Below are 15,823 nucleotides of genomic sequence, written 5' to 3'. Positions count from 1 at the left end.
TGCTTACAGTAAATATTTGCTAATGACAGATTAATTAGGCTTAATAAATTCATCTCACAATTTATAGGCGTAATCTGTAATTTATTCTGTTATTAGTATATGTTTAATACCTCAAATGTGTGTCCGTATACTTTAAAGTTTTTACACCCTAGGCGATGAAAGAAAGTTGCACGCATAACACCAGCAAACAGTTTTGTATGTTGTGCAAGTTTGGGTACGTACATAAACTAGGTATAGGAGCAGGAGAATCAGCTTACATGAAATATGCTTACAATTCTTTAATCTGTGTTCAGGACGATGGGATCAGATTCCAAAAGAAATGAAGCATTTCCATTCAAAAAAAAAAAAGAAGAGAGAAATGAAGCATTTGAGGTTTCCTTTCGAGATAGCAATGCAGTGATCACCAAAAGTCAGTAGTGATCACCAACCAAATTTGAGCCGAATTCGTTTACGAACAACGAAATTTGCCAAACTAAACAGCATTATTCGTATGGAGCACGGTTTGTCTGCTTCCACTTGCCGGCCACCTCGTCGAGCTCGCGGTGCGACGCCCCGCCTGGTGACCGCGCCCTCGCCGCCGCCGCCTGCATCTCCCTCGCCCGGCGACGCGCAGCGCTCCCCTTCTCGCCTGGATCCATGAGCTCCTCCACCGCCGCCGCGACCTCCTCTCGTGTCACCACCCCGTCGACGCCGCCGCGCGCCGCCGCCGGGCGTAGCGCAACCCCGGCCACCTCCGTCAGGATGACCGCGTTCACCTTCTGCTCCGCGTACAGCGGCCACGCCACCATCGGCACGCCGGCGGACACGCTCTCCAGCGCCGAGTTCCACCCGCAGTGCGACACGAACGCCGCCGTCGCCGGGTGCGACAGCACGCGCACCTGCGGCGCCCACGACGCGACGGCGAGGCCCCGGCCGCTCGTCCTCTCCAAGAACCCGTCGGGAAGCCACGCCAGCGGGTCGTCGTCATGGCCGCCGCCGTCGCGGTCTTCCTCGTCGTCGTTGCGGTGGTCCGTTGCGAAGTCGTAGGACTCGCCGTCGTGGCTCGGCATGCGCACGACCCAGAGGAATCCGTGGCCGCTCATCTCCAGCCCGGCGGCGAGCTCGCGCGTCTGCTCAACGGACAGCATGCCGGCGCTCCCGAAGGAGACGAACACCACCGACCCTGCCGGCTGGCGATCCAGCCACTCCAAGCACGCCAACTCGCCGGCCTCGTCGGAGCATGGCCGGACGAACGGCCCCACCGGGTACACCGGCGGGAACGCGCCTTGCTCCGCCGCCGTCTTGAATTCTTCCACGATGGTTGACTCCATCTCGGCGAAGCTGTTCACCAAGAATCCATCTGCTCGCCGGTATCGCCGCACCTCTTCGAGGAGCTGCCAAAACACGGGGTTGGACCTGTCGAGGTATCCGTCCGGCATGTCGGCGACGCGGATCGTCACGTCCCCAGCGAGACGGAGGGGGTCCGGGAGGTCACGGTACTCGCCGGGGGCCGCGCCGTCGTGGACCTCGACGAAGCGGCGCATGAATGCCAACGACGCAGTATTAGAGGGGACGAAGACGTAGCCGGGGACGCCGAGCTCCACGGCGAGGTCGAGCACCACGCCGCAGAAGAAGTCCGGCACTAGCGCCGTGACGCCACCGCCGATGGAGCGCAGAAACTGCCGGAGGTTCGGCAGCGAGCGGCGGACGAGCTCGAAGATCAGGGTACCGAAGTTGGCGTCGGCGGGGACGTCGTCGAGCGTGACCTCCGGGAGGGTGACGGCGGCGACGGAGGACGCCGGGAGGGACGCGAGCACCGCGGCGGAGTGCGCGTCCAGGGACGCGGCGAGGCCGGAGAACGTGACGAGCGTGGCGGCGCAGCCGTGGAACGCGACGAGGCGCCGCGCCAGGTCGGCCATGGGCATGACGTGGCCGGCGCATGGGCTGGCTACGAGGACGACGTGCGGCGACGGCCGAGGTGACGGATCCATGGAGCACGGAGCTCGGAGCTCGCGGTGTGTGTGACTGTGATGCATGGAGGGAGAGATTAATTGCTCAGATCTCATATTTAAGTATCGCGGTTTCTTCTAGAAGTACTATTAATCTATTACTGTCACCATTTTTTACCAGTCTGGCGGTCTCTGCACTGATTTACTTGAGTAATAATCGTATAAAGTATATTTTGTCTCAACTATTTATCACATGGTGTTAAATATTATCCCCTCCATATTAAAGTTTGACGTCGTTAACATTTTTATAAACGTTTGACATTTCGTCTTATTCAAAAAATTTATGTAATTATCATTTATTTTATTGTGACTTGATTTATCATCAAATGTTCTTTAAGCATGACATAAATATTTTTATATTTGCACAAAAAATTTGAATAAGACGAATGGTCAAACGTTAGTCAAAAGGTCAACGGCGTCATACATTAAAATTTATAGGGAGTACACACGTATTTTAGTAAGATTAGAGATGTATTTTAGTAAGATTAGAGATGTATTGTTGTTCTCCGCCTATTCGAGTGTGTTGGGAGTATATTTATGGATGTGTGCATATGTTATATATATGTCGTCACGTGTATAATGATAAGTATCCATGTGCATCCGCGCCATAATAATAATAATAAGCTTTTAAGTATTCATTTGGAAGTTATAATTTTGTAGGAATAAGTTCACTTTAGGTCCCTTAATTTGTCATCTGAGTCTGAAATTCATCCATACACCAAAATACTAGGTATAGCCCATACACTAATTCATAATACCGTGTTAACTTTGGTCTGTCGACAGTGTAATGATCATTTTTCACTGATGTGGCAAGTGGGACCCACGTGAGCCCCACATGTTAGCGCTTGGCCTAGCCGACTGAGCAAACGTCTCGCTCCTTCCCCGTGGCACCATTGTCGCCGCGGTTCGTCATCATCACATCCCCTCTCCCCACTGTGCATCAAGCTCTTCGAGCTCTCCTCTCTCTGCCATGTCCAACCAATCCTTCTCGTCGGCTGATCTCCTCTGCTAGTACCCCTCTTCCCTCCTCTCATCGCATCACCGCCACAACCCACTTAATCCAATTTCCCCATCTCCCCTCTCTTATAGCCATTGCCACAGGCTACCACCACTATACTATTTGCTGCTGGAGCTGAGCTCTTTCCGTCGCCATTCGAGGCGTCTCCCTTACTCCCTTTGCCGGCTGCCACCCTACTCATGTGATCCATGCCTGCAAACATCCTCTGCTACTGCCATCGAGGCCTTCCATCCACTGGAGCACCGATGTCCCCTATCGCTCCTCTTCCTCTCCTATACCGCTTCACACACACAAAAGGTCACGAGGGGAAAAAAATAAAAGCAAAGCGTAGTCGAACTACCCTATGGTATCGTACTAATCCCGTCGTCTAAATGAAGCTGAGCTACTTTATTACATTTGTATAAAGGATAATTTTTTTTTGGATAAGCTCAAATATAACCAACTATTCAGCCCGGCACAACATTTTTATCAAGACAACCTGAGATTGCTTATATATATATATATATATATATATATATATATATATATATATATATATATATATCAGTAGTACCTCATTTGAAGTTACATGATCCAAGCGGCGGATAATAGATCAAGCTCCATCATCAAGGCCAACCATGTCCTTGCCCTTCCCTCCACCCTGTTGCTCCATCTCAACAATGCAGGAGTCTGCTGCGGTCTAATTAACATGGAGGCAGTGGCGGATCTGTCATGGGGACGACGGGGACTCGAGCCTTTGCTATCAGCGTTATAACCATGGAAGCCCCATTAAGTTTTCACTAAAATTTTCTATCATATATTTATTAGAAGAAGGAGCTATAGTTTTATATACTTTGTTCAGTCCTTTCTGTTAGTCCTGTCTGGTTCCACCCCTGCACTTGAGGCACCATTGTCCACCGCTGCTCCGTCTTCCGACGCCTCCACCTACAAGAGTAGCCGTGATGAGGATGCTACCGCCTCCTATTGAAGTCGAGCAACTTTGTCACTCACACTCTACCCAAAACCGTGCAATTGAGATCCCCTGCAGTACTGCTCACTGATATGTGGGCCCAAGTGGCTGTGGGATCCACATGTCAGTGAGCAGTATATGCAGTACTGTAGAAGACCTGCATCCAAGACCATGAGCTATAGCGTCGCCTCCACCCAACAACATCAGTTTTGGTCCCATCAATGTGGGATTTAATGTGCTAGTTTCTTTGCGTTGTGTTAGAACCCTAACTCAACTGCTCAAGAACTAGTAAGAACAAGCAAGAAACGAGATAGTTTCACCGAATCCAGAAGAATTGGTGCCGCCGCCGCCTTTGCCTCCAGTTCTTACTTCATCGATACGAAAGAAAGTCAACGTGCTCTGTTCTTATTACAATTCAACTCTCTCTCTTACTCCAGACTTACTCGTGGGCTCGGCCGATACTCATTTGGTCCAATCCGGCCCACACACACGCATGTTACACTTACGGACTCTTGCTCCTCTTCCAGCATAAGTCTGTTCTTCCTCCCTCGAGTTGTTAGCTTCCTGTAGCTCACCCGGCAACGTCAGGTTCCTGACAATCCCCTCTCCTTGAGATTGGGCTTGTCCCCAAGCCAACGCTGCTGGAAAGCGCTGACGCAAATCAACAAGATCTTTCCAAGTCTCCTGCCCTGCAACATCTCCAGACCAACGAACTAAAACTTGAGGTATTAATGACTTACCCCGTTGAACCTGACGAGTGTGCAGAATAACTTCAGGGACCTTAAGTTGACCCATTTCAGGAAGTTGAGGCTGCACCACTTTGGAGAACCCAGCAGCAGATTTTAGTTGAGAAACGTGAAAGACAGGATGTATAGAACTGTCACTAGGAAGTTGAAGATGATAAGCCACCTTGCCAACCTTGGCCAACACTTGATAGGGTCCAAAATAGCGAAAAGATAGCTTATGATTTGCCCTACGTGAAACAGATGATTGCACATAAGGTTGTAATTTGAGATAGACGAAATCACCCACTTCAAAAGCATGAACGCTTCTGTTCTTATCAGCATAACATTTCATTTGCTGCTGAGCTCTGTTGGGATGCTGTTTCAAGAGCTGAACCATAAGTTTTCTTTCTTGTAACCAATTATCCAGATCAGGAACAGAACAAGAATCATCACGGATGCCAAAATGTCCCGGAGGATAGCCATACAAGACTTCAAAAGGAGATTTCAGAAGTGTTGAATGATATGAAGTGTTAAACCAGAATTCAGCCAAATAAAGCCAGCTGCTCCATTTATGAGGCATAGAGTGCACAAAACAACGCAAAAAGATTTCCAAACGATTCACACGCTCAATTTGCCCATCGGTTTGAGGGTGATAGGCTGTGCTTAGGTGCAACTGAGTTCCAGACCTAGCAAACAGCTGTTGCCACAAATGACTTGTGAAGATTTTGTCCCTATGAGAGATAATGTAATGAGGAAGGCCATGGAGTTTGTAAATGTTGTGCATAAAAGATCAGCAACTTCAAGGGCAGTGAATGTGTGAGCCAGGGGAACAAAGTGGGAATACTTTGAAAATTTATCAACCACTACCATAATGCAATTAAATCTAGATGACTTAGGTAAACCCTCAATAAAATCCATAGTAATAACCTGCCAAGCTCCATCAGGAACTAGCAAAGGTTGCAAAAGACCAGGATATTTGCTTCTGTCAGGTTTCACTTGCAAACAAACTCCACAGCCCTTGAGTGCCCTTTGAACAGTCTGCTTCATTTTGGGCCAGGCAAAAAGGGATTTAATCCTCCTGTATGTGACAGGGAAACCAGAATGACCCCCCATTGGGCTGTCATGCAGAGTTGAGATAATTCTATGTTGCAATTCAGGATTGTGACCAATCCAGATCCTACCTTTGTATTTGATAATACTATTATGAAGAGAGAAAGGAGGTTTGGAATTGGCAGATAGGGACAGTTCTGCTAAAAGTTGCTTAGTTTGCTCATCTAGCAAGTACTCAGCAGCCACTTCTTGGAGCTAAACAGGGACACAACTAGAAACTGCCATGAGGTCAACAGGGTCCAGGTTGTATTTCCTTGAAAGTGCATCTGCAGCAGCATTGCTAGATCCCTTCCTATAACAGATTTTAAACTGTAAACCCCGCAACTTAGTATATGCTTTATGTTGCCAAGGGGTGTGTAACCTTTGCTCATTTAAATGCATCAAACTGTGATGATATGTGAGAATAATAAATTCAGCATGTTGGAGATAAGACCTCCAGTGATCCACAGCTAAAAGAATGGCCAAATATTCTTTTTCATAAGTTGATAATCCCCTGTTTTTAATTCCCAAAGCCTTGCTCACATATGCTATAGGATGACCTTCTTGGCATAAGACAGCTCCAATTCCCCCATTACTAGCATCTGTTTCTATAGTGAATGTTTTAGAAAAATCTGGCAAGGCTAAAACTGGAGCAGTAACTAAAGCCACCTTCAAGGACTGAAATGCCTGATCAGCTTCAGAGGACCAGACAAAAGGAACATCCTTCCTGAGTAACTGAGTTAATGGTTTACTGATGACTCCAAAATTTTTGACAAACTTTCTGTAATACCCAGCCAGTCCAAGAAACCCTCTTAGCTTTTTGACAATGTCAGGCACTTTCCAATTAACAACCTCTTCAATTTTTGATTGATCAGTAGCAACCCCTTTACCACTGATGATGTGTCCCAAGTAAGATAGTTGGGACTAACCAAAGGAACACTTACTGAGCTTCACTTTCCATTGGTGCTTGTGTAACAGGAGAAACACTTCCTTGAAACACTTCCTTGAGATGAGTGAGATGAGACTGTATGTCCTGACTATAAACCAAAATATCATCAAAAAAGACCATGGCAAATTTCCTTAAAACAGGTGCAAGAGTATCATTCATGGCCCCTTGGAATGTAGCTGGAGCACCAGTCAACCCAAATGACATTACCATGTACTCACAATGGCCAGTATGGGTTTGGAAGGCAGTTTTATGCTCTTCACCTTCCTGCAACCTAATCTGGTGATACCCTGCCCTTAAGTCTAATTTAGAAAAGACCTGAGCCCTAGATAACTCATCCAAAAGTTCATCAATGACTGGCATGGGAAATTTACCTTTGACAGTTATGGCATTAAGTTGTCTATAGTCAATACAAACCCTCCATGTACCATCTTTCTTTTTCACTAAAAGTGCAGGAGAAGAATATGCACTGCTGCTAGGTCTGATCACCCCAGAGGCCAACATCTCTTTCACCTGTCTCTCAATTTCGTCCTTCTGTGCTGGATTGTGCCTATACGGCCTGATGTACACAGGTTTGGAGTTAGGCAACAAAGGAATTCTGTGGTCACACGCTCTCTTAGGAGGTAAACCAGTAGGTTCAGCAAAAATATCCTGAAATTCAGATAAAAGAGGCCTGAATTGCAGGGGAACTTCAACAAGTTTATCTGGAGGTAGATGTTGCAGTTGAAAGACCTGCATGACTGAATCGAGATTTAGCATTTCCTGAAATTTTTCCACTGAAATGGGAGCACAGTGTTCAGTCTGAGCCTGAATTCCTTGAATTCCGATTGTTTTGTTCCCCAACTGATACTCCATCCATTTAGCAGCCCAATCAATATTCATTGTTCCCAAGGTTACTAGCCAGTCCATACCCAAAATAACATCATAAACTCCAAGACTCAATAGCTTAAAGTCTGAATGGAAACCTACTCCTTGAACCCACCAAGCACAATGAGGAATCAATTGAGAACATAACATGATACCTCCATTTGCTACCTTAACTGACATCACCTTCTGTAATGACTGAACACCTTGGAACTTGTGAGCTACTTGGGTGTCCAAGAAAGAATGAGAACTGCCTGAATCGATCAGCATTAGCACTTCAGTTCCTTGAATACACCCTTTTATCTTGAAAGAAGTAGCAGACTCAGTACCACTGATAGCTTGTAGGGATATAGCCATCAGGTTACCTTCTTCCATTTCCTGCTCATCTGAATCAACAGAATTAGGACTCAAGGTTTCCAATAGTTCCTGAACTACATGAAGTTGAACAGAGGTAGCACATTTGTGTTCCTTACTCCAGCGCTCCCCACAAGTAAAACACAGCCCCTTGGACCTTCTATAAGATCTCAGAGCGGCTAGCCTGTCATCTCTAGCCCTGGTACTGTCAGACCCTCTCCTGTCATCGGATGGGGCTGATGAAGTGCCCTTAACAACAGAATTAGAATAGCCTTGAGGAGAGAAGGACTTCAAAGTGTTCCTGACAAGAATAGGCTGATCAGACTTTTTGTGACTGATAGACTTGGAACCTTCCAAAATTTCTTCCTGCAAGAAAGCCAGTGAGCAAGCTGAATCCAGATCTTGTGGTTTCTGCATCAGAACTACAGACCTGATTTCCTGTTTCAGCCCCTCCACAAACTTGGTCACAAAATAATTGAGAGGAAGTGAATTGTTGTAAGCCAACAGTTGGTGCATAATGCTGTCAAATTTTTCTACATATTCAGACACAGTAGTATCTTGCACAAGATGAATCCACTGCCTAATAAGAATTTCCTGGTCATCTAGCAAATCTGACACAAACTTGTTCAGCAAAAACTAGCCAACTAACTCCCGACAGTATAGACCGCATAGAGTGAAGCCAAAAGGCTGCGTTACCCACAAAGTACAAACCAGCTATCCTGACCCAATTCTTAGCATGTACTCCATAGATGTCAAAGTATTCTTCACAATTCCACTTCCACATTTGAGGATTAACACCATCAAACTGAGGACAAGACATCGGTGAAACACTACCCCCCAAACCCATCACACCAACAGAATTTGCTACATCGGAAGGGGATCGATCCAAATCAGTCACATCAGGGAAGGGAATAGAGGTTTTTAGAGCACCTGTTTGATTCAGCGTAGAAGCAATAGCAGGTTGCTCTTGAGGAAATTGTTGTACATCCAACTGCAGCTGCTCCACCTTGCCTTGCAAATCCTTCACCGAACCTTGCAGATCATCCACCCTCTTCTCGACAGCTGGGAAACGAGATTCTACCACCGCCTTGAGCGCCATGAGCTCAGCCCTGCTCTTCTCCTCGGACTGCTCCCTCTTCTTCTCACTTTCCTCGCGCTTCTTCTCCGCCTCCTCCATCTTCTTGAGAAGAAGATACAGTTTCCCATCCTGATCCATGATCTTCGCGGCTTGCTTGGTGACGTAGCGAGGTTTCTCGTAAGTGCCCGTGGTTGACGTCTCGTTCTGGATCTCGCTAACCCAGTTGAGGGAGCCGAAGCTTTTGCGGAATTAGTCACCGAAGCAACAATTCCCACCTCTTCCGGGAAAAAATTTTGCAGCAAAATCCAGGAAATGAGAGAACGGCAAGGCTCTGATACCAGATTGTTAGAACCCTAACTCAACTGCTCAAGAACTAGTAAGAACAAGCAAGAAACGAGGTAGTTTCACCGAATCCAGCAGGATTGGTGTCACCGCCGCCTTCGCCTCCAGTTCTTACTTCATCGATACGAAAGAAAGTCAGGGTGCTGTGTTCTTATTACAATTCAACTCTCTCTCTCTCTCTCTCTCTCTCTCACTCCAGACTTACTCGTGGGCTCGGTTGGTACTCATTTGGTCCAATCCGGCCCACACACACGTGTGTTACACTTACAAACTCTTGCTCCTCTTCCAGCATAAGTCTGTTCTTCCTCCCTCACGTTGTCAGCTTCCTGTAGCTCACCCAGCAACGTCAGGTTCCTGACACGTTGCAATCCCGTAGATTCTTCTGTTGATTTCAATCAAAAGTTCTTCTATCCCCATCGTTCTCACGTTGGGAATTTGGAAAATGTCCCGTTACAGGCTCGGTCAGACACTCGGACTGGGCTCCTCTTCTCTCTGCGTTCATCGCACATATGTGACTAACGAAGGATGACAGATGGAAGAATATGGTAGAAACATTTTCTGAATCCCCATTTCAACACAAAGGTACTGTTTTTAATAACTATTTAAATTATATGTATTGAACGGGTGGACATCCACGTGATTAAAATAACTCTCCGCACTTGGGGCTCTCCCCGATTTTGGCCTACGTGACGACTAAGTCAGTGTGGGACTCATGTGGGCCCCACATGTTAGCGTGCCACGTCATCACCATCTCTCTTTCCTTTCGTCCTCTTTCTCTCTGTCTCACTTTTCCTCTCTCTGGGCTGGCGATAGGCGACGCGGCGGCGGCGGCGGCGACGCAGGAGCAGGGAAAGAGGAGGCCAGCAGGGTGACCTCCCCATCCCGACAGCCAACGCCTCGCTCTTCTTCACCTACGACGAGGCCACGCACCCGCTCACGCTGCTGGCCTCCTTTGTTTGTGTTTGGTGAATGGTGTTTGATCGGCGTCGGTGTTTGGTGGATGTCGTGCAGGCCGAGCAGATGCGCGCAGGGCTGGAGGAAGCGCAACGGCGACACGTCCGGGCGCTGGCGGCGGCCGTGGCGCGCCGGCGCGCCACGACGGGTAGGGTGCGCGCGGCGGAGGCCAAGCTGGATCGCGAGTGCTGCTACAACGCGGAGCTGGAGGAGAAGCTCCGCCGGATGAGCGCAGAGGAGCATGCGTGGATGGGTGTCACCGCCGGCCTCCGCACCACGCTCGACTAGCTCCTCCAGTCCCCTTGTGCCGTCACCGCCGCCGCGGGGGAGGGCAACGCCGAGGACGCGCAGTCGTGATGCTTTGAGACCCCAGGCGGCGCCGCCGCCGCCGCTGCCACCGACGCCGACGCGATGTCCGGGGCGACGTCGTGGAAGGCCTGCCGTGTCGCGGAGGCGTCCGTGCTGCTGCTCCCGTGCCGCCACCTGTGCCTGTGTGGCGCCTGCGAGGCTGCCGCCGACGCTTGCCCCGTCTGTGCCGCCACCAAGAACGCCTCCGTCCATGTCCTCTCCTGAAGTCACTCACACGTGCCACACCAGCCACTGCATGGAGTAGGAGATTTCGATAGCGCAACAGCTATGGCCAGACCGAAACCAGGCATCCGTCAGCCAACTCCAGCGTCAAGCAAGCTAACAACAATCATCATGTCCCAAGTTACATGGAAATTCACGCTAGGAAAGCCACGGTTCAGTGCATCAGTGATCTCCAGGCCATGCAAGTTTTGTCGGTGGAAACAACAGTGTTCGGTGCAGTGAATTTATAGATGGCCATCTGGGCCGCCCGGCACGGCACAGCCCAAGCCTGGCCGTGCCTGGGCCAAGGCTTGTCGGGCCGACACGGCCCGACCTATACACCGGGCCGTGCCGTGCCAGCCCATGGGTGGCATACAAGGCCCAGTCATGGCCCAATACTACTCGGGCCGTGCCGAAGTTACGATGGCCCATCGTGCTTCCTCACAGAAAAAGTCTATTTTTGGTCCCTCAACTCTGTCGGCTATGTTTAAATTGCTAGAACATAAGTCTATTTTGTGTACCTCTTGTCTTGGGCCTTGCCTTATACGATTATTTAAGTCTATTTTGCATCTCTATATTTTTTTTATTTGATCAGCCGTGCCGAGCTGGCCCACCATGCCAAGGGTGCAACCCAGGCATGGCCCGGTTGTCGGGCCGGGCCGGCATGGGCACGACCCCAGTCGGGTCGTGCCGTGCTTGGGCCGGGCCAAATTTGCGGGCTTTGGGCCGGGCCGTGGGCCTCGGGCCATATGGCCATCTTTAGGTGGATTGAATGGTTGATTGTCGATCTCATATGCGGCAGGTACTGTTGCTTCAAAGATTTGACAGCAAGATTTGGCAGCCCGGGTCGGCACACACGCCGCCTCGTCTCCCCGCCCGCTCGTCGGTCGTTCTCCCCATCGGCCACCACCCGTCCCAGCGCCTCTTCTCCCCGCCGATTGCCACTGTCGACGACATCCCGGCGCGTTCCCCATCCGTCGGTCGCCGCACGCTCGCTCGCCTGCCACCACCGCCGCTCCGCTTCGCCGGCCACCGCGTGCTAGCACGCCGCCTCCGCCGGCCGCCGCTCAGCCCCGCTCGCCGCCCGATCATCTGCTCCCTACCCGTCGGTCGGCCTGCGAGAGAAAAGTGCGAGAGAGAGAGAGAGGGGGGAGGAAGGGAGAGAAGAGGGGAAAGGGGAGTTGACGTGGCATGCTGACATGTGGGGCCCATGCACCACGTAGGCTAAAACCGGAGTCAAAACCACCGAAGGATCTCGAGTGACCGGTTTTGTATAGTTAAGGGACCCCGTATATCTGGTTGCGAGGACATTTTTTATCCCGATAACAAGTTGAGGGACCTTCGGTGTACTTTTTCCTACGGTGCTTGTGTGCTTTTATGGGCCACCTGGTCTTAGTCCATGGACTTGCAGATTAACGGGGAGGCCTGCATTATTGGATCAGCTGGTCTTAGCATTATTGAAACGATTTTGCTTATTGAAATTTTCATGCTCATTGATTTTAGAGTGTAATATTTGAAATTTTTGTAGTGGATGCATATGAGATTTCCGGAGCTACTTTTGGGTCTTGGTTTCATGAGCATATGATAAATATAAAGTTCTTTTTGTTTCTTCACTTTGTGCTACAATTAGTCCTATTAATACTAAGTGTTACAGAGATTCAAAAAATACTAACTGTTACATGGATTAAGGCCCAACAGACTCCCGTTGATGCAATGGAGCATTTTTTTTCTAGCCTAATATTAGGAGTAAAAAAAAGAGATATTCTTGAGAAAATATGTCCATACTGGTAGATACGCAGGAATGCAGTGTTTCAAATTTCGAAACTACGGTTTCTGCCGACGGGGGGTGAAAGAACCGAAATTTCAGAAAATTAGGATTTTTTTTTCTAACGAAATTTTTTGAAATTTTGACTGATTTTTAATGGATTTGAATAAAATTTGACCAAATTCACAAAAAATTGCAAAAAACCGAAAGTTTCGGACGAGATATGAGCATTTCGGTGGGAGCGAAATTCGGAAATTTCGAACCAAAATTTCAAACCCTGCAGGAATATGTGTCCTGCTGTGTCACTAAAATTGAGAAAAAAAATTCGTTTCGAAAAGAAAAACGAGTTGTTAAATCTTGGTTGTGACTTAATATCAGCAAAATATGGAATTCGTTAGCTTGCATAAAAAACAATCAGTTAGAGAACCACTAGGGTAGGGTAGTTATATATGGTCGTTGAATTGTTGGGTGGATCTGCCAATAGCATTCTTTCGTCCACCCCATGGTCCTAAATTAATTAAAACCAAGAGTAGATTCCGCTTAACACACATGATGTGTGACGTTTGACATTTCTGAATTTTCTGATACGTGTTGAAGTCTTCGATTGTAACCACCCATTAGAGATAAGATATTTATTTTTTCGCCGAACCCATACACCTAAGCATACATATGCGTGTGAATATCCTTTACAACCGACCGTCCATGAAAAATCTTCTGTAACTCCTTTTCTCTTTCAATCTTAATACCATTTGGATGACCATTTTTCGATCATCCGGCAAAATAGTACTACCTCCATATTTTAATATATGACGCTGTTGACTTTTTATCCAACGTTTGATCATTCGTATTATTCAAAAAATTTATGTAATTATCATTTATTTTATTGTGACTTGATTCATCATGAAATGTTCTTTAAGCATGATATAAATATTTTCATATTTGCACAAAAAATTTGAATAAAATGAATGGTCAAACGCTGGTTAAAAAGTCAACAGCGTTATACATTAAAATACGGACGAAGTATCCTTTACACATTAATATTATTATAGGCATCAAACATCAAGTGCATTGCCAAAACACGGACACACATATATATACCAAATTTGATCGATGATTTGACTTGACAGTTGAAATTGAATAGTCCCATATATAAACACACCATACAACTAACCATTAGGCTAAAGACAAGCTTCGAGAGCAAGAGATTTTGCTAACTATTTATATTTCATGTCTTTTGTATTCATACTAGTACGGTTTTTAAGGGTAACTAAGGAACGATATACCGTTTAGCCAACGAAACACTTTTAGGTGTTAATGTCAGCAGGATATTTTTAGGTACCAAATTTGATACTCGTAGATACCAAGTTTTTCGGTACCTAGATACCATGGTAAGCATGATACCTTAGATACCATTTTGATATTAGTACGTATTAGAGATACCAGACCTAGTATGCTAATGCTCAGAAAATAAACTAAAGGCCAGATTTGCCAAATGACACGCAAAAAACGTGTAATTGGCTGAGAGACACCGCGAAAACGTGACACGGCTGATGGACACTAAAAAAACGTGTAATTGGCCATAGGATACAAGTCGTATTATTTTATTATATTTCCGGGACAAAAGGGATGAGATATTTATCTAAATACATGGATTGCCCCTTCTCTTTCTTTCTTTAAACACCGGTGGGACCCACGTATCATGGACAGCGTATGTTTAATCTAATTTTTAATAGGCAAAATCTAATTCGCGCGTGCTCTCTGTTTTGCCTTATCGCGTGACACGCTCATCAGCTGTCCGATCCCACAAGTGCTGATGTGTCCGTACATGGTTTGATGATTCACGGACGTGGCATCATCCAGGAATCCAAATTAGAAGCCATGTGATGCTCTACGCTACGCCGGCTTCAAAAATAATTTTCTCTTAAACTAATCATCCGATCTACGATCCGATTACACCATTGTGTTCGTAAGAATTGAATCTTTATAATAAGATCTCACATGATTATATTTTGATGAAAAAATAGAAATTACTTTTAAAATATATTTAAATTACTTTTAGATTTTACTAAATTACTTCTTAGACCCATAAAAGTAAATTCAATAAAGCCTAAAAGTAATTTACATATATTATAGAAGTAACTTAAAAAAAGAAGAAAGTAACTTTATCACGACATTAAAAGTAAATCCGTTATGGAGGTAAAAACATGAGTCTATATAGAAATTAAATTTAATCAGCATAAATTATATAATTGACTAAAAATGATTATAAAATAAACAACTCACAACATGAATGTATAGATTTCTTTTAATGTTGTAACAAGTTACTTCACTTTTGTTTCAAGTTACTTCTATAATATAGCTAAATTACTTTCAGGCTTTATTGAATTACTTTTATAACTAAGAAGTAATTTAATAAAATCTAAAAGTAATTTAGATATATTATAAAAGTAATTTCTATTTTTTCATAAAAATATAGTCATGTGAGATTTTGTTATAAAGATTTAATTGTTATAAACACAATGGTGTAATCGGATCGTAAATCGGGTGTGTAATCTAAGAGAAAATTCCATAAGAAGAAAAAAAATACATTCACTTTTGAGTATACTAGTAGCAACTAGACATGAGATTGAGATATCTGGTTATGACCATAGAGAGAACGATCTCGTTATAGACAGTGTCCTTTTTAATAGGTTTTAACCACCTGGTCTCACGCGGCATGGGCCTACATCTCTCTCCTATCCTTCTTCCTCACGCACGTGGCGGAAAAAGCGGCGGCGCTCCTCCAGGTCTCACCGCCGGCGACGGCAAGGCGCGGCGGCTACCATACCTAAGGCGCAATGGCAAGCGGTGGCACCGAGCTCGAGAGCAACACGACGCTGCAGCCGACGAGGACGGCGAGGGAGATGTTGAGCAGGATGAGGAGCTGGCGGTTCTCGGCGAGTGAGAGGGCTGAGAGCGACCTCCCTTCCTCCTCCGGTCCCTGCCTCGTGAGCAGCCCATCTGCACTGCCTTCTGCAGCAGCACCGTGGCGGACAGGTGCGCAGCGGCGGCGGGCAGGTGCGGTGCGGCTGTGGCGTCGGTGGCACGGACGTGGCCGAGCTCTGCGCCGTGGCGGCGGCGGCGTTGCAGAGCGGCTGCAGCAGCGGGTGGTGGTGGTCGTAGGGCATCGTCGGCCACGGCG

The 15,823-nt window shown here is 46.9% G+C and overlaps 1 protein-coding gene and 1 pseudogene across 1 annotated transcript; one reads left to right on the top strand and one right to left on the bottom strand.

Annotated features, from left to right (window-relative positions):
• Positions 1-482: 482 nt before the first annotated feature.
• LOC127761878 (UDP-glycosyltransferase 72B1-like) lies at positions 483-1,970 on the bottom strand. The gene has a single exon (XM_052286212.1). The coding sequence runs from the start codon at positions 1,968-1,970 to the stop codon at positions 483-485; it is 1,488 nt and encodes a 495-aa protein (XP_052142172.1).
• Positions 1,971-10,322: 8,352 nt separating this feature from the next.
• On the top strand, positions 10,323-10,880 carry LOC127761876 (probable BOI-related E3 ubiquitin-protein ligase 2; annotated as a pseudogene).
• The last annotated feature ends 4,943 nt before the right edge of the window (positions 10,881-15,823 follow it).

Source organism: Oryza glaberrima, chromosome 2 (genome assembly GCF_000147395.1).
Source record: "Oryza glaberrima chromosome 2, OglaRS2, whole genome shotgun sequence".
NCBI lineage: Eukaryota > Viridiplantae > Streptophyta > Magnoliopsida > Poales > Poaceae > Oryza > Oryza glaberrima.
The sequence above is the reverse complement of the archived record's forward strand: the minus strand, read 5'-3'. Positions and strand labels throughout refer to the sequence as shown.

Coding starts and splice junctions, on each gene's coding strand:
- LOC127761878 (XM_052286212.1), bottom strand. CDS start 1,970: ATGGATCCGTCACCTCGGCCGTCGCCGCACGTCGTCCTCGTAGCCAGC.